General features: G+C 34.3%; 2 protein-coding genes across 2 annotated transcripts; both read right to left on the reverse strand.

Moving 5' to 3' along the window:
• Nucleotides 1–6638: 6638 nt before the first annotated feature.
• Nucleotides 6639–9438, reverse strand: LOC114317059 (cysteine-rich receptor-like protein kinase 10). The gene is given in 8 exon segments (XM_082889616.1): nucleotides 6639–6938; nucleotides 7045–7195; nucleotides 7279–7498; nucleotides 7607–7798; nucleotides 7801–7816; nucleotides 8320–8578; nucleotides 8774–8836; nucleotides 9224–9438. Coding segments are annotated over 8 exon segments (1416 nt in total).
• A 4354-nt stretch (nucleotides 9439–13792) lies between these two features.
• On the reverse strand, nucleotides 13793–16018 carry LOC145799963 (G-type lectin S-receptor-like serine/threonine-protein kinase At4g27290). The gene is made up of 7 exons (XM_082889617.1): nucleotides 15874–16018; nucleotides 15263–15415; nucleotides 14910–15109; nucleotides 14629–14697; nucleotides 14237–14479; nucleotides 13965–14078; nucleotides 13793–13906 (listed from the first exon to the last, which is right to left on the reverse strand). The coding sequence occupies exons 1-7, from the start codon at nucleotides 16016–16018 to the stop codon at nucleotides 13793–13795; spliced, it is 1038 nt and encodes a 345-aa protein (XP_082745743.1).
• Between the last annotated feature and the right edge of the window lie 7229 nt (nucleotides 16019–23247).

The following is a 23247-nucleotide window of genomic DNA, read 5'->3' on the forward strand; positions in this document are numbered from 1 at the left end:
TTATTGTCCTGTGCATTTTAATTTGTTTAATTATTTTTTTTTTGCAAATGGTTTTTTCATGTGTTTTTTATAATAATAATAAATCTTTTAAATAATAATAATAATAATTTTAACATAATAACAATAATAATAATTTTTATTTTTATTTTTATTTTATTGTCCTGTGTATTTTAATTTTTTTTAAATTTTAATTTTAAAATAATAATAATAATAATAATTTTAATTTTAATTTTATTGTCCTGTGTATTTGAATTTTTTTAATTTTAATTTTAAAATAATAATAATAATAATAATTTTAATTTTAATTTTATTGTCCTGTGTATTTTAATTTTTTTTTAATTTTAAATTTTAATAACAATAATAATAATTCGACAAGCCCCAAAAAATAAAAAACAAGAATTTACAGAACTAGGGTTGTGCAAAAAACCTGAATTTCAAAACAATAAATTGAACTTCAGTTTCACGAAAAAAAGAATAAAAAAAATTCAAAAGCATTGGCTACAATCATTACCAGAATTAGAAAGAAAATGAAACAAAAAAAAAAGGGAGGTTTTGGGTGTAATTTCAATGACACAACAGTCGGATTTGCAGATGCCAAACAATAGTCGGATTTGCGTTTGGCTTTGGCAAGCTTCGCAAGTCTTCTTCGACGACGTAGGTGGCTACTCCGGTGGCGATCAGCTTGGCCAAGGTTGCCGAGATGTCTTTGTCGTTCAGCTTTTTCGCGAATCTCTGACTTCGCTTCAGCTTTTCGGTGAGTCTCCGACTTCGCTTCAGCGTGCGAAAATAGCCCTAAAATTTTAGTGTTGTGTGTGTGGGGGGAGGAGGGGGGCGAGGTGGTGCTGGTGTGAAGCAACTGTGAGAGGGGGGTAGTTTCGTAAAATCACTATGGCCTGGGTTGAATCATCACCATGTGAAGGCCTTTTGTCTGGTAGTGGCTAAATTAGCCTACTTTGGACGGTGGTGGCTAAAATAGCCCACAACTGTCTTCCCAAAAGGTGCCTAACAAGACACAAATTTCTCACAATGGGTGAGACCGACATTTTGTATTTGATTTGTGTATTCCTAGCATTGTTGTACGTATTTTACACTTTTGGGTGATATATATAGGTAATGCTATACGCAAGCTTAGGTCATTTGTGAGTTTGATTATCACAAATTGCATAACTCAATATTATGAGAGTCATAACTAAAGAAAAAAAAAAATTTGAGTTATAACCAAATGTCACGTAAAGTATAATTAAACAACTCTTGGATCATAACTAAGATAACGCTATAGCCAACATCATAATAGATCATTACTAATATCACAACATATTATAACCAAACATCCATAATAATAAATTATAACCAAATATCACAAAATAGTAACTATAGACGGAGGGTACGCACCATCTAATTTCCCCCCGAAACCTTGCTTATATAAACATGGGCCTACTTGATACACAATCCGGTCAACCCATTTATCCCCTTATAACCTCAATCATGACGTATTTGAAAAACAGGAGAAATTATTATTCAGTAGTAACTTTCAAAAATTATAACATATTAATAAAAGAAATTATAATTATAATTATTAATATTTATAATGTTGATCACTTTTTTATAATTAATTTTTTTTGATAACTATTGTATTTCTATTTGTCCCAAAAAATAATAAATAAATAAATAATTGTCACGGCTCAAGCCTTGTGACAACACCGTGCAAGGCAAATAGTCTAATCAACTAAATCACCAAAATAAAATATTCAAAATAAATCTTTAATTATCATAATGCCAAAATCTATAAGTCATAAACAATCCTTATCATATGAAATTGTCCACCAACTCTACTAATGTAGAAAGGTGTTGATTGAATTTCTTCATAAACAAATTCTTCTCTCTAGTTGAGAGCTTCTCTTTCTAAAATTTTCTCCTCTTAGGCTTCAAGCGTGCAACGGCCATCGGGGTGGGAGAGGGGCTTTCGGTAGTCTCCAACCTCCCCTGCCGTCCTCCTACCCCTCTTTTTTCTTCTCTTTCCTTGGTTTTGTCCAATAACTTGGAAGCTTTGGCTTTCCATTCTCTACCTTCTTTGTGAGGTGTTTGTTTTCCTTTACCTCAACTTCGGCTGTGGCTTTTGTTGAATCCACCCTCTCTCCTCTATCCCGCCTCCTTCCAGTGTAGTCCATCATCGCCAGTTTTGCCACCCTTCATCGTCATCTCTGCCGCCTTGTCCAGGCATACCGGATGCCGCCTCCCTTTCCCTACTCTACCACCTTCTTCCCCGCCGGATTCACTGTCGTCGTTGCTGATGCTTTGGTTTGTGGGTTATTCTGCCTTTTGTTTTTTCCTAGTTTCTCTTTGGGTTTGCCTTGCTATTAGTAGCTATTTTATGGTTTGTTTTGTGGGTTTGTTTTATTCTTCTAGTTTTCTATGGTTTTGTGGGTTTGTTCTTGCTGTTTTGTGTGTGTGTCTGTGTGAGTCCATCGGTGGTTATGTTTAACTTACCTCTCTATGGTTGGTGTTTATAATTTATCCCAGACATGCTCTATTGATGACTTTTATGATCGGTTCTGCTATGCAATATGAGCACAAGCACAAGATGTGCATCTGAATGTTTTTATAGGTTCTTTCCTTTGTATTTCTTACTATATCTTTCCTTTGTTTGGTATAGGTTTTGGGTTGGATGAACTCTTATAAGTACAATTTGGCTTTCCTTAATGGATTCTTCTTCCAATAAAAAAAAAAAAAAAAAAACTGTACTAATGTAATCCACTAACAAAATAGTACTCCAAAGTAATTTAAAATCATATTCCTACTCTCGACACTCCCATAAGTAAAAATCTTCGCAGCTTTACTCCTCAGAATATGAAAAAATAAAAGGAGTAAGCTAGACAACCTAGTAAATGATCAACCATCACTGCTAGCTGGATCAAGTATACAAAGAAAATAGTCGATAACCAATAAATGTATTTTTGCTACAATTCAATATAATGAACTGAAAAATCTAAAATCCTCGAGATATTGATTCCTGACTATGTTTTAATTTAAAACAATAAATAACAATTCCAATAAAAAAATCAAGACAAATCGATACAACGATTTAACGTGAAAAAAAAATCACAATTGAAGCACCTCCAATTGTGATAAAAAATCACGGGCCAAAGTCACAAAGCAATCCACTAAAAAGATAAAAAGGAATTACACATGAGTACTCTCAATTATCTAGTGAATTCACGCCCGAATTGAACAGACTCCAATGTGCCTCTTCCACCACCTTCTTCACCACAAAATTGTCTTGATCAACATTGAATCCACGACAATGAGCCACTCTGGAATCCACTAAAGCTTCAGAACCAAATTTCCTGAAATCCACCAAAGAAAACCACTCTTTTTTGTGAGTAAAGAAAATAAACAAACCCCTTGATAATGTTAATATGAAGTTCATATATCCGTTGATCACTCTCAAATCATCAAGGAAACACTCAAAAAAATACCTTTCAATATAGAAAACCTTGGTGACTTTGCTCTCCCAGAATTTGGAAGGCCTAAACCCTAAAAACAACAAACGACGCACTTCATAAAAAATAGGATCACGAAGATCGCTCAAGTGACCACTTCATCGCTCGAGCAAACTCACTAAAACACGTACTCATCGCTCGAACGAATAAAGGATTCTCTTAAAAGTTCAATTTGCTCTACAAAAATAGTAGATGATGCCATTCAACGCTCGAGTGCACAAGTGGCCGCTCAAACGGTCAAACAACTTTGGACAACTCAAAAGTTCGGGTAGCTCAGTCCCCATACATAGTCAGCGAAGTGGCAAACATGAAAGTCTCAAGATCACAAACTCCTTTGAATAGACACAATTTGGGTTGGATTCGCATTTGAACACTCACATCCTCACTAAAACAAAAGAGCGAATAAAATTACAACTGAAAGGAGTTTTGTTAAATGGGATTGCTAATTACAAAAACTTAACATGAACAATTATTTTGTAAGATAGTTGCATAGCTAAAAATAAACAGTGTAGCAATACATTTTAACTGAGAAGACAATAAGATAATTTAAAGTAATTTCATTGTTCAAATCGATGGTTCAACATTTAGATGGTTCAATGATTCGATTCACAAAACTCAAGTCTTGGTGACTACAGTCACTTAGCTCGTGACAAGTCCCAGAACCACATATAGGCCGATGGTGAAGCCCCAAAAGAAACTAGGGTCAAAATCAGTGGCGGAGCTAGGAATTCAGTAAAGAGAGGGCACAAATTAATGACAACATTGATTTTATTTTTTTCTCATAATAAACAACAATGAGATATTACTAAACTTAAATATTAAGAGTCCATTTAGATAAATGTAAATTTTAAATTAAAGTATTTGAGGTTAAATTTATACAAATATTGGGGAGTAACTAATTTAGGTGGATTGGAAAATTAAAAAAGAAGATAAGTTGAGATAAAAATGACATATTTTAGTGGAGAAATTCTATAAAACACACCACTAAAAAAGTGCCTATCATATGCCATAGCTATGATCTTCGTGGTCTTTGGTTAACACATTGTAGTGCTAGATATAACTTAGTTATAACTTCTTGAGGTTGATATTTTGGTTATGACTAAAGAGGTTTTTGGTTATATATCAAGTAATGGTTAGTTATGACTCATTCTGATGTTAATTATGACCTATTGTGATTTTTTTTTTCTTTTTTTTGTTATAATTGAAGTTGTGTTGCTTGGTTATAATTTATATAGTAGACATTTTAGTTATGAATGAAAATAATTTGGTTATGAAAATTTATAATATCAATACCATAAAATCATAACTTGGTACACCCCTTTTAGAGGTGTATAATAGAAGGATCGATTTTAGTAGGGTCCTTGTAATTAGAAGGAAATAGAGGGACTATTACAATTCTAAGAAGGAATATTATTGTAATTTTATAGAGGATATATATAATATATATATATATATATATATATAGGGGTACTAATATAATTATCAAAACTTTAGGGGGGCACGTCCCCCCTTGGCACTACATTGTCCCTGATCTAAATTATAGTCAAACTAGAGTGATATTCAGAATTCAAACTCTCTTTAAATAAAGTGTTCAACATTTTCAAAATAAATATTTGATACAAACTTTCATAATAGTTTCACAAAATATTAAAATAATTTTCAGAATAATAGTCGATGCTATTTTATACTTGACCCATATTTTTATTTTAAGAGAACAAAAAAGCTATAAATATTTATAATTTCAAATGATTTGATAGAAATAAAATGAACCAATAATGATAGAAGGTTACTTACCTCAATAGCTAAAATAATATCCCAAAACTAACTCCAAATACTCAACTCCAACATTTCAATCACATGAACCTAATAAATATAAGCTCAAATAAATTAATATTTTTATATTTTTCACACATCCACAAGAACCTGCTATATATATGCAGTGCTTTAGTATCCAAGAGATACCAAATCAATCCACCCAATTTAATAGCCAAACACACCTTACCCAATATACAAAACTCTATTGTTAAACTACACCCACACTCACTCTGCTCCACTGTTTCTACTATCCACCTAGACTACACTCCACACGTTGCACCAGTCACCAAAATCTCAAAACCCAGGTAGGCACATACAGATTTTCAAAAATCCCTAAAAGCATCGAGTGTTTTATTTCTCAATAAAAATTTAATAACTAGTAATACAAGAAGGGTCTTACCTCAATCAATGGGTGTATCAGGATATCTCCAATATGCTGAGCCCTCAATTCCTACCGCAGCCTCAGACTTGAATCCTCTGTGAAATCGTGATGATAAAATAATACGAAACCTCCTTTTTTTTTTTTTTTTTTTACTTCTTTTGAATGCACTCTCACTGCCGCAAGATATAATAGCACAAATTCACTTTAGTAATCTAATTCTCCAAAATTAAAATGTTACCCATCTAAGGTACAAAATTACAGTATCACCCATAGCTAATTTCTAATTATTTTAATTATTATATAACCAAAACTCGGATTTCACATGAATAAACTCGAGCATGATCTTGATGAAGTCGTGGTGGATTATATAATACCATTAGAAGTATAAATTTAAAGGATTTATATTTCATTATTTGATTATAACTTTTTGATGAGACTTAAGGCTTGGTTTGATTTGGTTTATTTGATTATAACTTTTCTTATTCAGGTTAGATTTCAATTGACATTTTATCCAATAAAATTAGTAAATTTTTTAATCCTACAACTAATGGGGAAGCTTCTTTTCCGGTCTGATATCAAACTAAAGGGTGCTATTGGCCCATATGCTTGCCTTGCTCTGGGTCCATCTCAATAATCTAAACTTTTTAATGTGTAGGGCTCATCGACTACATTATCTCTGCAAAAAATCAGATCGAATATTAATAACCAATTGATCAAATCACAATTGTGTCAATGACAAGTATGATTTTATATATTGTGAAACAAACATGGACAAGAAGAAATTACATATCGTAGTAATCTAGTTGGATTATTAATCCTACACAAATCTCGTCTATTGTTATTCCCCTTACTATTAATCTACAGCCACTTTTACAAAGAGTGCTTCAATCTACAGTTAAAGCATGCCACGATAAGCATAACAAGAGACAACCTTTCGATAGTTATCGTGGTGATATGCTATAAATAGTGTCCTGATTTGCAGAAGGATCTGTGGTCGAAGATGACATCATGTGAGCAATTCTGCCAACAGAAACTGCAGGTTGTCTTGGTTGAGGAAGTGTTGCTGATTCACTTCCCAACAAAACAACCACAGATGACATATTGGGCCTATCTGCTGGATCTTCTTGGACACACAAAAGCCCGATATGAATGCATCGTACAACTTCTGTCGCAGGGCATGCTCCCGCCAACAATGGATCCAAAAATTCCAATTCTTTTCCTTCATTCCATAGTCACCATGCCTGTAAAATCGAGTTGTTTGGAAGTACATCTAATTTAGAAGGGAAAAGAAAGTAGTTAACATCTAGTTATCCCAGTATTGTAATTCAAGGGTGTGAGAAAACACACATAAGCAAGGAGTGTCGGAGCATGTTTCGTAAGGTAAAAGCCACTGTTTCTTTTCCCCCTAATGATCTCCAGCAAAATTACTCCGAAACTAAAGACGTCAGATTTCATAGAGAATAATCCTCCCATTGCATATTCTAGAGCAATGTATCCACTGCATCAAATATGATAATTACATATTAAGGTGTATTGGAAGATGCATATTGACCGATATTTAAAATTATGGGAAACACTTACTATGTTCCTACAACTCTTTTGGTGTCAGCAGTGTTTTGGTCTTCGACAAAAATCCGTGCCATTCCAAAGTCTGAAATCTTTGCGACCATTTCTTGGTCCAATAAAACATTATTAGGCTTTAGATCCCTGTGTATGATTTTAAGCCTTGAGTCTTCGTGCAAATAAAGTAGTCCTCGAGCAATGCCACGAATAATATTAAAGCGTACACACTTCTCTAAATCTGAAATCGTAGAAAAAAAATTAAAGCTCTCCAGGTAATGTTTTGTCTATTTTCTTAGCTACATTGAGCTGTAAGTAAAGTCTATAGATGGAAAATACAAAAACAAACCAAATAGGAAGAGATCAAGGCTTTTGTTAGGCATGTATTCATATATGAGCAGATTTTCTTCTCCCTGTATGCCACAACCCAAAAGTCTGACAAGGTTTCTGTGTTGAAGTTTTGCAATTACTATGACTTCATTCACGAACTCCTCTAATCCTTGCCATGATTTCCTTGATAGTCTTTTAACTGCTATTTCCTTCCATCAGACAAGACACCCTACAAATTTCAGTTGAATATATATATATATTTTTTATCAGCAAAAAAGAGGGCTTTATTGATGAAAATCAAATTACAAAGCAAATGACAAACATCAACAAAGAATGAGTGCAAAAAACATCAAAGCAAAACCAAACGATCCCAACTAGGTTGCCACCGAAAAACAAGCCCAATCATTTGCTACCACAATACCGAGTTGGTGAGAACCCAACAAAAACAGACAAAACAAAAGCAGAATAATAGAAAAATAAAACAAAGCAACAGAGTAATTGTGATAGCAAAAACAGAATAGTTTCAGTTGAATATTTACTGATAAAAAAGGATAAAGGCCTACCAATTTAAGGGTCCAAAAATCAGACGACATTTGGGACTTTTGATATTCATAGATATATCAGCCGGTATCAAATATTGCCAACGATATCGATATGTATCCAGATACTGCCATTTAAAACAATATTAAGCACTACCTGATTGATCACATTAAACAGAGAAGAAATTGTTACCTTGTAAACAGTGCCGAACCCACCTTGTCCGAGCTTATTTGAATCAGAGAAGTTGTCTGTGGCTGCCATTATAGTAGCCAACTCCATGAAAGGCAGTTCCTGAGAACTGGCAAATTCACCTTCTTGATTAATGGCAGCACTAGGTGGGTTTGCCAATTCATGTAACAATGCACTTTGGCTTCTTTCCTCATCTGCAGGGGAGGAGACTCTTCTGTTAATGGTAGTTATTACATTGATATGTATGCGAATGTGGTTTGTTGGTTACTTTAGCATTTGGTCAACAATAAGCCTTGAAATACAAAAACAGAATACAAAATGGGACACAGAAAACGCTTGTTCTGTGTCCAATTTTGTGTTTGGTTTATGTGTTCTTAAACTTACTATTTTGTAAATTTACCCTATTGTGTTCCATTGCTTTGCTGATGCCGAATAACATAGCAGCCAGCAGCAAGACCTGCGAGCACGAATGTTGTTGCACCGGTAATGAGCATAGCCACCGTAATCTTCTCTCTTTGCCCTGTTTGTTTAGGAAAAAAAACCTTTGTTTTCAATTTCAGTTCATATTGTATACAGTTGTCTATTAAAACAATAAAATTCTATTGACAATAGACTTGTTTGGCAAATTGTTTTCAGGATAATTATTGAAAACACTCATATTAGCAAACACTTTAAAGTTGTTTATGAATTTTCATAAACTATTTTTGCCCAAAATTTAAAAGATGACATTACAGTATACTATATTTTGACTACCTAAACTTCAAAAATGGTTTCAGACTAAAACCAACTAGCTTTTACCTGTTAATAGATGCTTAGACAAGCAGTATGGTTTTCTTGTTTTCTTCAAACATGTGGCAAACAGCCATTAGCATAGACAAAGTAACTAATTTACATTCAATTTTCTTACCATTGTTCGTTGTAAAACTGGAATAGCTGAAACCTCATGTTGCAGTTTCTGCTGAAAATTGTACCACCTTGGCGATAACTGCAGCACGCTTCAAGGTCTCCAAATTCATCATTCAAACATCCTCTACAATCGCTATGAGAGATGTCTCTTGTGCACTGTACAAGCCCATAGATTGATTCATTCCTTGAAATTTTGGTTTTACCAGTAACAAACATGAGGTTAGAAGGATAAAATCATAAAATCCTTCAAACATGGCTTCATCCGAGAGTTTAATCATAAAATCCTTCAAAACTTTAATAAAATTAAAAAAAAAGGCAAATTAGAAATATATTGAGGTTTGCTTTAAATATGAATTGCCTATCGAGATTTTGAAAATTACAAATACCAATTTTCAAAAAAAAATTATTTTATAGAATTAACACACAAAATAAAATTCCTAACTACTCTCCTATGCAACAATAAAATTACCAAAATTGTTAATTGAAATATTTTTGGTATCATTAAAAATTATTAAATAATGATTTTATTAATAGAAGGGGTCATTTTTATTCCGATGTACCGAAAAAATAGAAGGGATCTTTTGTTATGTGATTAAAAATTTATAGGGGGCAGGATATAATTTTCAAATTTACTGGAGGCAATTCAAATTTTAACAAATTTGAATGAATATATTTGTAATTTACTAAAAAAAAAATACGAGAAATTACGTCCAAAAAAAACCAAGTTTGACTTTGGTAACAAAATAAATCATTAATTTTTTATTTTATTAATTTAAGTCATAGTATTTTGATTTGTTTTCAATCTAAATGATTCGCATATGTCCATTAAGTAAAATAAAAAAAAAAATAGAGAGAGAGAGAGAGAGAGAGAGAGAGAGTATTTTAGCCATTAAACTTAATGTAGACGTGTATAAAATGTTTAAAATATTATTTTTTGTTAAGTTTAATGGTAATACTATTTTTTTTTCATTAGTATTTCTTAACAAAAATAGACAAGTAACTTAGATTGAAAACAAATTAAAACATTAAAGTTTAAATTAATAAAATAAAAAACTCAATGTTTATTTTATTACAAATATCAAATCCTAAAGTCTGTTTTTGTTTTTTGTTTTCTTTTTGTTTTTCAAGTTACCAAAAAAATAAGTTTTCAATTAGACAAACTGATCATTTTCTTGAAACTTCATAACCACAATTAATTTGACTGACAAGCACAAATGTCTATAGAAAAATATAAAAAAACGAGAAATTACATATGAAGAAGACAAAAATGGTTCTTTTATGACCAAACAATTTGAAAGGGGAAGTATATAATTTTCAAGACATGGTGTTGGACTTCCAACCACAAAGAAGGCATCAGCATCTTGAGGTTTGAACGAGTCAACTCAAATCGAGGAGTAAGTTACTTGAGTTTGGTTTAAAAATTGAGTAATACTACGAATTTATCTTTATTAATTCAAAAATTATTCAAAATTTTTATTTTAAGGTTCAGATTTATTTTATATATCGATCTCACACCACACAAATTCAATCACAACCACAAAATTCTATTTGAAGTAAATTCGGAGAAGTTAAAGATAGGTACCTAGAATTAGTCTTAAAATTTTTCTAAGTTTCAAAACATGTTTAAGATTAATTTGTTTACATAACAAGTCGATCACAAATAAGTTCCTCACTAAGTCAAGCTAGCTTAGTTTTCTATGATGCTTTAAATTTTTGGGTAACTTACAAAAATCCCTGGAATTATGGTCCATTACATTTTGCCGCCTAAATTTCAAAACTCAACAATAAATCCTTTTAAAATATTATCTTATTACAGTTAACCCATTTTGTTAGGGTTTTGTTAAGAATGTACAAAAAATTAGATCATGTGTAAAGTACATGACATATTTATAAACATTTTAGGGCAACAAGATGACATATTTACATTTTTGTGACTAAGATAAAGAAAACAAAGTACAAATGAAATCCTAATAATAATAATAAAAAGTACAAATGAAATCACCGTATAAGAGTATTATTGTCCTAAAACAATCATTAATGGGTATTATTGTCTTAAAAATTCAATATACGTGTCATGTGCTTTACACATGATTTGATTTTCTGTAAATTTCTAATAAAATCCTAACAAAAAGTGTTAGCTGTTAAGTTTTGAATTTCAGGAGACAAAATGCAAATGAGTTATAGTTTAAGGGGGTTTACTGTAATTTATATAGTTGTAATGTCACTATTTCGTCCATTTATTATTAATGCGGTTTGACAACAATTAAAAGTGGAGCAATCAAAACGAGATTTTAGTGAAAGTGCAACAACTAAAGCGAAATTTTAGTGAAAGTGCATAACGCTAATGACACAAGAAAAATACTACATATAGCTTACATGATAAGATTCGTCAGCACTATTAACATCAAATGTATAAGAGTGTGGTATTATAATTTGACTTAAAATGTAAAAGATCAATTATCACAAATGAAAGTGAATGCGTCTAAATGAAATTTTAACAAACATATAGAGATGCCAAGTAAGTGTAATTAATAATACTAGGGAAAATTACAATTTATACCCTAGTACTTTACACTTGGTTTCACTTTGCCCCCATAGAGTTTTTAATTATCTTAGTCAACCATCCAAAATTACATGAGGACTTTCTGACTATATTTGAATTATAGGGGATAAAGTGCTCAGCCCGAACCACAAAAGAGTGAAATGAATTTAACCCAAAATTAAAACCATCTATATGTGACATTAATCAAATGAGAAATATACTTTGTACCCTTACATTTTACATCAATTTTCACTTTAATTTCTTATTTTTCAATTGTAACAAGTCAACATTTTACACTTTAAATTGAATTTTAAGATAGTCATTTTAGTAGTTTAGTGCAAATAAAATTGACGATATTTGTGGTGTGAGCAATATAAGACATTTTAATAACGAGTACACTTTGAATATTCCAGATAAGAATTGGAATAAGTTAGAAAATCATTCAACATTTTAATGACAACTACACTTTGAAAATTTCAGATAATAATTGGAATAAGTTAGAATATTATTCCTTCCACGTCCGATTACAATTCCTCGGTTGCCTTTCATGATAAATGACCCGTCATAGGAGACAGAACAGAAGGATGTGCAAGGCAAGAAAAAGAACATGGTAATGGTAACTCCCGGAAAATTATTAGGTACACTCAAGGCATGTATGATTGATAGGATTAGAGTATGGGATTGAGATTATTAATCTGTGGGCCTAATAATCCTATATTTGTTTTGAAATTTTGTTTCATAATTATTAATCCGATGAAAAATTAATCTAACAAATTTGTAAGATTATTAGTAATGGGGTAGGGGTGGAATTATATATCATGAACTGGGAAATAAAATAAAAAAAAAAAACTATTTTACCTTTGACTAAAAATTAAAACACTTATTATTTTTTATATAATTTTATATTTTAGAAGGCTAAAAATAATTTTTAAAAATTTAAAAATATTTTTTGATATTTATTTTATCAAATTAATTTATATTTTTAAAAAAATTAAAAAACAAACCAAGCATGGCCTTTGTATTTTGTATTTTTATTTTACTTTTATTTATTTATTTATTTATAATTTTTTTCAAAACCACATTTATGAAGAAATTTTTATAAAGTAAAGATTGTGAATAAACATTGATGGAGGATAAGATTAAAAAAGAAGATAAATATAGTTGTAATCCAACATTCATATGTTTTCTAATCTAATGCAAATCAAATAATGGACAAAGGGATAATTTATCCTACTAATCCAATTGGATAGTGAATATCACACTAATGTGATGGGATTATTAATACCTTCACTATTAGTCTTGTGAACCAAACATGGCCTCAAAGTATCACGTGTCCGTATTCTTTTACCAATCATTATTCATTATACTCTTAAATTCGTCAATCACCCAATACAAAATTATAATATCTCACATTCTCTACCAATCATAATATCATAGAACATCACATGACGGCGCTCTCAGAGTACCCAATAATCACCCAATTTTTATTAAGGTAAATTACAGGACAAGACCCTTTAGTTTGAGTAAAATTTCATTTTGATTTTCGTACTTTTAATTTAAACAATTTAGTACATATATTTTTAATTTTGTTGTAATGTGATATTTCTGTCATATATTGTTGACATTTTGAACGAAAAACCATCGTGTGCAAAATTGAAGGGACCATTGTAAAATTCAAAACAAAGTTTCACTTTGGTGCTCTATTTTTGCACATGGTTCTTTTCGTTTCAAAGTTTAACAATAAATGACAGAGGAATCATATTACAACAAAATTGAAAGTATAGATTTAATTGTTCCAATTAAAATTACAAAAACTAAAGTGATACTTTACTTAAATTGCAGAGACTAATGGTGTAATTTACCCTAATAGAAACCATTACTCTCAACTTAGCTTAATCGATCACCGAGGCATAACATAATAAATTGCTGATTCATTAATGTAATAATCTTTGTCATTTGATTCATAATGATCGGTGAATCTCCCCCACAGCGAAGGCAGGTCATTCAAGTAGGTTAAGAGTTACAACTTCACTTTTTAGCATAACCAGAACCAATGTCAATAGTAGGCTTGTCATATGCATCTTCTTGAACACACAATAAACAAATATGCATGTACCTTAAGAACTCATCAAGATTACAAGACTGTCAATAATGGATCAATCATTTCCAGCAATTTCCCATCATTTCATAATTGCCATACCTGTAGCATCACCGAGCTAGATATACTTATTTGAGCAAAACTTCCAACAAGACTATCAATTTTGAGAAGTATAGTCTTACTCATTTCATTGCAAACTCTGGAGCCATCTAACCACTGTCCGACAAAAGAAAGGATTGGAAAAAAATTCAATAAACGAACTCATATGATTGATAAAGCTACCTACTTAATTGTTTTAGACATAGATTAGTTTTGACAAAAAAGAAAAAAGAAAAAAAAAAGGAGTTTGATAGAAAAACAAACAGCGAACTCACTATGTTCCAAACAATCTTAGCAGTGTTAGTTACAACATCACTTCCTCCGAAGATTCTTGCCATTCCAAAATCCGAGATCTTTGGGTTCAATTCACTGTCTAGTAACACATTGCTTAGTTTTAGGTCCCTCTGAATGATTCTAAGCCGAGAATCCTCATGAAGATATAACATTTCCCTTACAATTCCATTGATCATATTTAGACGCCTACTCCAATTCATTTGTGCATGCACGCTTCCTAGGATCTAACCATAAAAGAATAGAAAAAGAAAAAAAATATAGATTAGGAAAATGAACTTCTGATTAACTACAATGAAACCTATCCATTTGTATTTAAAAACTGAGATATTAAAAAAAAGAAAAAAGAAATTGGATATGAACCAAATAGGAAGACATCAAGGCTACCATTGGGCATGTATTCATAGGCAGCTTTTCCTCTCCATCTGTGCAAAACCCCAAAAGCCTGACAAGATTTTTGTGTTGAAGTTTCAATATTAATAGAACTTCATTGGTGAATTCATCTAAACCTTGCTCTGAACAACTTGAGAACTTCCCTCCCATCAGGTAATTGACCCTGGAAAATATATATATATATATATATCAGGCAATTAAAACCAGGAACCAAGAAAAATGAAAAAATCACAAAAGAAAAAAAAATGTCATCGCCTTGTAAACAGGACCAAAACCACCCTGTCCAAGCTTATTTGAAGCCAAGAAGTTATCTGTAGCTGCACTTGGTGTCGCCAAATCAATGAACGGGAAAAGCTGAGAATTCAAGTTGTCCCTTGCCTGCAAATTCTGATGATGTACATCTATCTTATTGGGGTCCCCAATTTCATGTAATCGAACTTCTTGGCCACAAACTTGCTTTTCCTCTAAAATTGGGAGAGAAACAAAAAAAAAAAAAAAAAAAAGAAGAAGAAGAAGAAAAAGAAAAAAGAGCAGGTTTAATTTTAGAGTAATGAAAGAAAAGGATATAATTGTTAGTGAAAGGAAGAAAAGAATCTTCTACTAGACAGCATCATTACTTGTCTTAGTTTGATTCCTTATAGCAAGACAGTAGACACAAAATCCCACAAGTGCTACAACTATTGCTGATTCAATTGCAAGGCCAACAATCATCCAATACATTCTAATATTGATAGACAATTTGTTAACACTTGCAAATTTCCTCTGATTTTCTGTTGAATTTGTACTTTCATCCTCATAAAACGCATAGAACTCACACCTTAAGAAGCAACTACGACTAAAAAGTCTAGCGCCACGAGACTTAGAGCCGCAAGTTGAAATGTTTGTGTTAGAATTTACCATCACCTACCACCACTACCACCTCACCTACTCCACTAAACCTAACCCAGTACACCACTACCACCTCACCTACTCCACTAAACCTAACCCACTACACCACTACCACCATCCACTACACCTACATCTATATAAGGAACCATTTGTAATAGACAGAATATCTATCAATATATATCAATCAATAATACATCAATTCTACATGGTATCAGAGCAGGTTTAGAACCTAATATTTTCGCTTCACCGGCGGGCGGCAACCTCACCTTAGCCGTCCGCCGGACCTCAACCTAGTCCGCTCGAATTTTCTACACATACCTTGAAATTTCCCTTCTTCAACCTGCTATGCATACACTAGCTCTTTTCTCTTCTCCACTGTCCTCACAGAAACTCTGACCCTCAAGCTCAGCGTCACTCACTCTCCGCCAGCCCATCAGCCGCCGTTGTCTACCAGCACCATCACTTCCGTCCTCTTCCATCACCATACTCACCGAAGCTTGCCTAGGGCCCCTAAAAGCTCCGGGTCGACCCTCCAAGCCATGGCGAAGACGACCTCCCTACCTCCACCGCCGCTGCCATCGCTCTCCTCCCCGTTCCCAATGAACCTGTTTTGAGGGCTCATACTTTGTAGTGAGTCACTTCTAATACATATAGTTATATATATTGATGCGTAAAACCAACAACAAAGACATAAAAAATAAATAAATAAATAAATAAAAAAACAAAACAACCTCACCCACTGTCTCTCTCTCTCTCCCTCTAATCTCTCTCTCTTTGGGGTGTTCTGCGATCACGTGCTTTGAGTAGCCATGAGGGTGGCCTTTTGATAAAGCTGTTGCCATTATACTCTATTATAATATATAATCTTCACTCACAGATTCACACACTGGTTTTATAATATATAATCTTGACCCACACACTCACACATGCACCTCTGATTTTTTAATATAAACAAGAGACCGACACACTCACACATGCACTTCTGGTTTTTTAATCTTTCAACGTTTTCCTTTTTTTATTTTTTATTCTTTAACTCACGTGGCATGTCTCTTCATGATTTTTATTTTCTTTTATCATCATCACATTACACTCATCATTTCTCTCACATTTCTTTTAATATTTCCCATCATTTCTTTTAAACTTTTCTTCTGCCAACCTGTTCCCCATTGATTTTATAATTTCATTTATTTTATCACATATCTATTTAAAAAAAAAAAAAAAAAAAAAAACAAATCATAAACCAAAACACACCACACATCGTTTTATTCATGACAGGGAATACACAAAAAAAAAAAAAAAAAAAAAAAAAAAAACAACAACAACAACAACAACAAAAGCTTTGTTTTCTTTTCTGCAGCGGCCACACATCGACCTCACTTCTTCTCTACTCTGCCGCCGGTCTTTTCTTTTTGCCTCCGTCCTGGACGGCCCTTGCCGGTGTTGCCTCCGTGTTTCCCACTCCACTGGGCATGATCACTACTCCCTGCTCCTCCACTGCAGCATATGGCGGCCCTCCAAATCGGAACATAACGGTGGCCTTCCGCTTCAGCTCCTTGTTTTCTGTCTTTAGCACACTTATCTCTGCTCGCGCATCCTTATACATGCGTTGGAGCAGAGCCAGCTGGGAGTTTAACTGTTGCACCTCATTTGTCCTGCTCTGCAGCCGGTGCGACAAGTTTGTGACCGCAGTCATGGTTTCCACACATGACTTCAGAGTATACTGATTGGCCTCAATATCAGTTTGCACCGCCATTTTTTGCTCCACCGACCGCATCGGAAAGTTCAACGGAGCAAACACAGAGGTGTTTGGTTGAGGTTCACTGGCCACCGCACCAGTTATTTCTCTTGTGGACTCATTCAGTTCTGGAAAGAGCGTAAGCAGCCCACGGGAAGAGGAGGCCATGTTCTGGTTAGCTGGACGGGACGAAGAGGCCATGTTATGGGTTGCTGAGTGTTTCAGCGAAGGGTTGGTTACAGAGTGTTTCAGACTGCAAAGGTTCAGAGGCTTCAACTGGTTTGTTATGCTTCCAAGCCTCAGACTTCGCTTTGGTTTATAAAGACAGAGACGACGAGGCCGACACGCGCTCTGTCCATCACGTGCATCGCCGCGTGTCAGGCGCCCCTTTTGATGGCTCGACACTTTTTGTCGGGCACGTCTTTTGATGAAGTGGGCGCGCCTTTTGATGGCACGCCTTTTGATGAATTGGGCACGCCTTTTGATGGCACGCCTTTTGATAGATTGGGCACACCTTTTGAGGGTGCGATTTTTTAAGGGTCCGACAAAACTCTGTAAACTGTCCCGACATTGATTCCGGTTAGCTCCTTCATGGGTCCTACAAGACTCTGTAAACTGTCCCGACATTGATTCCGGTTAGTTTCTACATGGGTCCGACAAGACTCTGTAAACTGTCCCGACATTGATTCCGGTTAGCTCCTTCATGGGTCCGACAAGACTCTGTAAACTGTCCCGACATTGATTCCGGTTAGTTTCTACAAGGGTCCAACAAGACTCCGTAAACTGTCACAACATTGTCTGCTACAACGGTCCGACATGACCCCATAAACTGTCTTCTACATCGGTCTGACACCGCCATCCAGTGTCCTCTACACCGTTATGACACCGCCATCCAGTGTCCTCTACACCGTTATGACATCACCATACAGTGTCCTCTACAACGTTATGACACCCCCATACAGTGTCCTCTACAACGTTATGACACCACCATACAGTGTCCTCTACAACGTTATGACACCCCCATATAGTGTCCTCTACAACGTTATGACACCACCATCCAGTGTCTTCACCAATGGTCTGACACGACCATACAGTGTCACCTATCCTCTTTTATTTTTTATGTATTTTCTTGTTTTGTTACTCTCTCCAAACTCAAGTTGGTTAATTTCTATCCTCCTTGAGTTTGCGGGGGGCTGTTAGAATTTACCATCACCTACCACCACTACCACCTCACCTACTCCACTAAACCTAACCCACTGCACCACTACCACCTCACCTACTCCACTAAACCTAACCCACTACACCACTACCACCATCCACTACACCTACATCTATATAAGGAACCATTTGTAATAGACAGAATATCTATCAATATATATCAATCAATAATACATCAATTCTACAGTTTGCGATTGCCGGTTCAAGGCATGTGTTACAGTCATCAGAAGACAAGACTATAGTGCACTGCACGAGAGCGTATATTGTTTTAGTGTCTCTGAAGTTCACCACTCCAGTGGCATACATACCATATGAAAGATTGAATGCTGCCAGCCTGCTAAGCTTATGCAACATGTCGTTCACAACAGAAATGAACCAGCCTAGTTCATCATCTGAAACATTTTTTGCGTTGTATTTCCAAATGTTTCCCGTCACATCCAAGGTGCCAAAGAACGATTCATTGGCGTAGTGCAACTGGAAATTTCCTCCCACACAACCGCTTCATTTCTGATGTCTTGTATTGCACTTGAAAGAGAAAGAGACCGAAAAGTATGTCTTGGTCATTTCCGATCTTGGTGGTGTAGAACTTGGAGATAGAGGCATTTGAGGACAGAGAATCAAGAAGCTTTTCGGGATTATTATGAATTATACTATTAGTTGCAGAAATAGTTGTGTTTGAACAAAGTTTGTAGGGAGGGGCAATGGAATGAACAAAATGATGAAGAGCAGAAAAGAATGAATAAAGCAAAAGTATTTTCACTGTTTGTGGAAATGGAAACATGACTGACTCCCCTTCTTGAATGCACTGTTACATGAACTATGAACACAATCAAAGTCTAGTGCTTAGGCTTGAGGAGAAAACAAATAAAGCTGTCATGGAAAATACTTTTATGATTTTGACCATCAATTTATGATTTTATCTCAATTTAGTCCAATTGATTACAACTCTTGACATCTTTTTATAAAAAATATGTACACAAGTGTTATGTGTCATATTTTTAATGACAAAATTATAAACTTACTAAACTCAGTAAGTTAATCTCAATAAATTAAATTATGCGCTAGACAGGGAATTTGTCCTTTAAGTGGTGCCCTAGAGTAGCCAATGGGGCTACCCAATGTGCTCGTGCTTGACTAGACGATATGTTACCATTGGATTGGGTTTCACAGCCTCTTTTGGCTCTTGTTGGGTGCCTTGATTTCAATTCCTTGTGATTGAAGTTTCTGCCCCAAAAAAGAAACCTCAATCAATTTAGTGATAATTTTCTGTAAAAAATATTAATAATGTTATCAATTGGACTAAATTGGTACAAAATTTTAAAAATTAAAGATCAAAGTTCAACCAATTAAAATTGTAGGAACCAAAATAATATAATAAATAAAATGTAAGGATCACCGGTAATTTGCCCCAATTTCTTAGATACACCAAAAAAATAGGAATTGTTGGGTTCCTTGTGTTGGAACAATCTTCTGTGTATATAAAATAAACTTAAACAAATTCAAACAAAATAAAATAAAACTTATAGAATTTATTTTGTTGAACCGAATAAATAATTAAATACCAAGTCGAGTGTGTGACACTCTGTCCTTAAGACAGATTCGCCCTGCTACGGTGCTTACAGTTGAGTGGCGTTTATCTCCCAGGATACAATGATCTTCACAAACTTGTAGTAGCACTACACACAAATTTGTATGGCGAACTAGAATCTTGTGTTCTTACTCTATGAATTTTATTCTAAAACTAAAATGAAGAATAATGCACAAAATAAATACTGGACAGCAAAGAGACAATTTGCAAACTGATTTTCGGATACTTAGACTGCTGGAAATGTCAAGTATTTATAGGCACAAAATGCTAACCCGAACAGGTACCTTTTTGAATTGAACAAATACAAGTTTAAATTCAAACAGATCTGGACATATGTTTGAATCTGTAACTGCCATGTTGAAACTATAACTGCCAGGGCAGTTTCTGTTTGAATCTGTTCGGCTGATTTTGTAAGGAATTTCGGACAGAGAAGACTTAAATGTTGGACAAAAAATTGGAATTCAAATTTCAATTAAATTCCCGCAATATTTTTTGAAAAAATTCAAATGAATTTTGTCCAAAAAATTAATACAAGAACCGACCCGACCCACACCCGCGCCGCGCTCAGCACGGCTCGGCTGGACGGAGGTGGCGCACGCGTGTGTGGTGGTTTGGGCTAAGGTTCACTTTGTCCATAATTTCTCCCTTCTACAAACTTGGGGTGCCCATTGGGGCCCAACCCAAGTGTTGTAGGCTAGAGCTTATAAACTCAACAAAACTCTCTTAAAGTTTCAATGTGGGACAAACTTCACAAGGAAACCCACATTAAAAACTTTAAATGTTCATTTCACGAACCCGAAAATGACGTCATGTTCCCATTCACTCGTAAATGGTTTTGACGAACCGTCTTCACCGTGTGACTTGCCACACAGCAAGGAACACTTCACCTCTTCGGACCCACCCCAAAAGACGTTTGGGGCCTACTCAATTTTGGGCTCAAAGTTGGCCCAAAATAAGTCTTATAAAACACTATTTTTCCAACAATCCCCCACATGAATGGAATTTGACGCAGATAAAATGCAACAACATGATTTAAAACAGAGAGTACAGAAATTGGAAATATTCTGCAAAGGATAGGCAGCTTTTGGCTTTGAACCTTCCCTTGTGAGACACTATCGGATTTACTAGCTAACCAATGAACATGATGTCTTGAACTGTTCAGCCGTTTCTGTAAACCAAGACAATAGAACTCATACAGTATATTCCCAGGCACAGTTTAGTTCTCACTATTGTGTTCATTTTGGCCCTGAACAACCTGGTCTTTCATGAGTGCTCTAGAGAATTGTAGCCCTTCACAAATCTCATAGAACCGGCCCAGTTCACGCTCATATACGTGATTCTTATGAAGAGTATCCTTCCATACTCCACTAGGTATACCTAGATATAAAAATCATTAAAAGTATTACTTAACCTAAAACTTTGCAGTCATCACTATTTCATTATAGAAATGGGTAGGAGTTTAACTCCCCAGTGATTTTTCTGTGTCATACACAACTCGGTTGTCCCTTTGAACCTAGATCTTGGGATCTCCAGTCAACTAGGTTGGGTTTCCGTTGTGGTAACTCTTATTTAATAGGCTTTAGTCCCATTCCCCTCGATGAATTCTCAACTAACTCTCTTGCTAACCCTTTGGTTAGTGGATCCGCTATGTTGTCTTTGGACTTCACATATTTAATGGAAATAATTCCATTATAAAGTAGTTGTCTCACGGCATTATGTCGACGACGAATATGTCGAGACTTACCATTGTACATATGACTCTGTGCTCTACCTATTCCAGATTGACTATCGCAATGCATGCATATAGTAGGCACCGGTTTTGGCCATATTAGAATATCTTCAAGGAAGTAGCGAAGCCATTCTGCTTCTTCCCCTGCTTTGTCTAAAGCTATGAATTCTGATTCCATAGTAGACCTAGCAATACAAGTCTGTTTAGAAGATTTCTAAGATACAACCGCACCACCAAGAGTAAAGACATACCCACTAGTGGACTTCGAGTCTCTAGTATCCGATATCCAATTTGCATCACAGTATCCTTAAAGTACTGCTGGATATCTAGTATAATTAAGCCTAATGTTATGAGTAAATCGGAGATATCTAAGAACCCTAATAATTGCTTTCCAGTGTTCTACTCCTAGGTTACCCGTATATCTACTTAATTTACTTACTACATAAGCTATATCTGGGCGAGTGCAGTTCATCAAGTACATTAAGCTTCCAATAATTTGGGCATACTCTATTTGAAAAATACTTTCCTATACATTCTTAGATAAAAACAAATTAACATCTACAGGTGTTCTAGCAAGATGATCATCATCTTTGCTGAATTTGTCAAGTATTTTCTCAATGTAATGAGATTGTGACAAAGCATAACTTTCTGATGTTTTGGTAATTTTCATACCAAGAATTACATCAGCAATGCCTATGTCCTTCATGTCAAAATGTTTATTCAATATTTTCTTAGTAGTTTTAATCATATCATTATTACTACCTATGATGAGCATATCATCTACATAAAGACATACAATGACATAACATTTGTCCGTGTTTTTAATATAAACACATTTGTCACACTCATTAATTTTAAATCCATTTGACATCATTGCCTTGTCAAATTTCTCATGCCATTGCTTTGGTGCTTGTTTTAAACCATATAATGATTTAACCAATTTACACACTTTCTTTTCTTTTCTTGGAACTGAAAAACCTTTTGGTTGTTCCATGTAAATTTCTTCATCTAATTCACCATTTAAGAAAGCGGTTTTCACATCCATTTGATGAATTTCTAGATTGTATAGAGATGCAATGTCAATTAGCATTCTAATGGATGTTATTCTAGTAACCGGTGAGTATGTGTCAAAGTAATCAAGACCTTTTTGTCTAAAACCTTTGACCATAAGTCTTGCCTTGTATTTGTCTATTGATCCATCCGCTTTCAATTTCCTTTTAAAAATTCACTTGTACCCAAGAGGTTTACAACCTGGTGGCAAATCCACCAACTCCCAGGTGTGATTTTGCAAGATGGATTCAACTTCACTATTGATAGCTTCCTTCCATAAAAGAGCTTCAGGACTGGACATAGCCTCTTTAAAGGTTAAAGGCTCATTTTCTAACAAATATGTTAGAAAATCTGGACTAAAAGATTTTGAGGTTCTAGCACGTTTACTACGCCT

Source organism: Camellia sinensis, chromosome 9 (assembly GCF_055761805.1).
Source record: "Camellia sinensis isolate YWXY chromosome 9, ASM5576180v1, whole genome shotgun sequence".
Taxonomy (NCBI): Eukaryota; Viridiplantae; Streptophyta; class Magnoliopsida; order Ericales; family Theaceae; genus Camellia; species Camellia sinensis.

Excerpts from the sequence above, each read along its gene's own strand:
- LOC145799963 (XM_082889617.1), bottom strand. The coding sequence starts at position 16,018 with ATGGTGATGGAAGAGGACGGAAGTGATGGTGCTGGTAGACAACGGCGG. Across the intron at positions 15,110-15,262 it reads AAGGAATCAAACTAAGACAA|AGGAAAAGCAAGTTTGTGGC; the intron begins GTAATGATGCTG and ends TCCCAATTTTAG. Across the intron at positions 14,079-14,236 it reads CTAAGATTGTTTGGAACATA|TGGTTAGATGGCTCCAGAGT; the intron begins GTGAGTTCGCTG and ends TTTGTCGGACAG.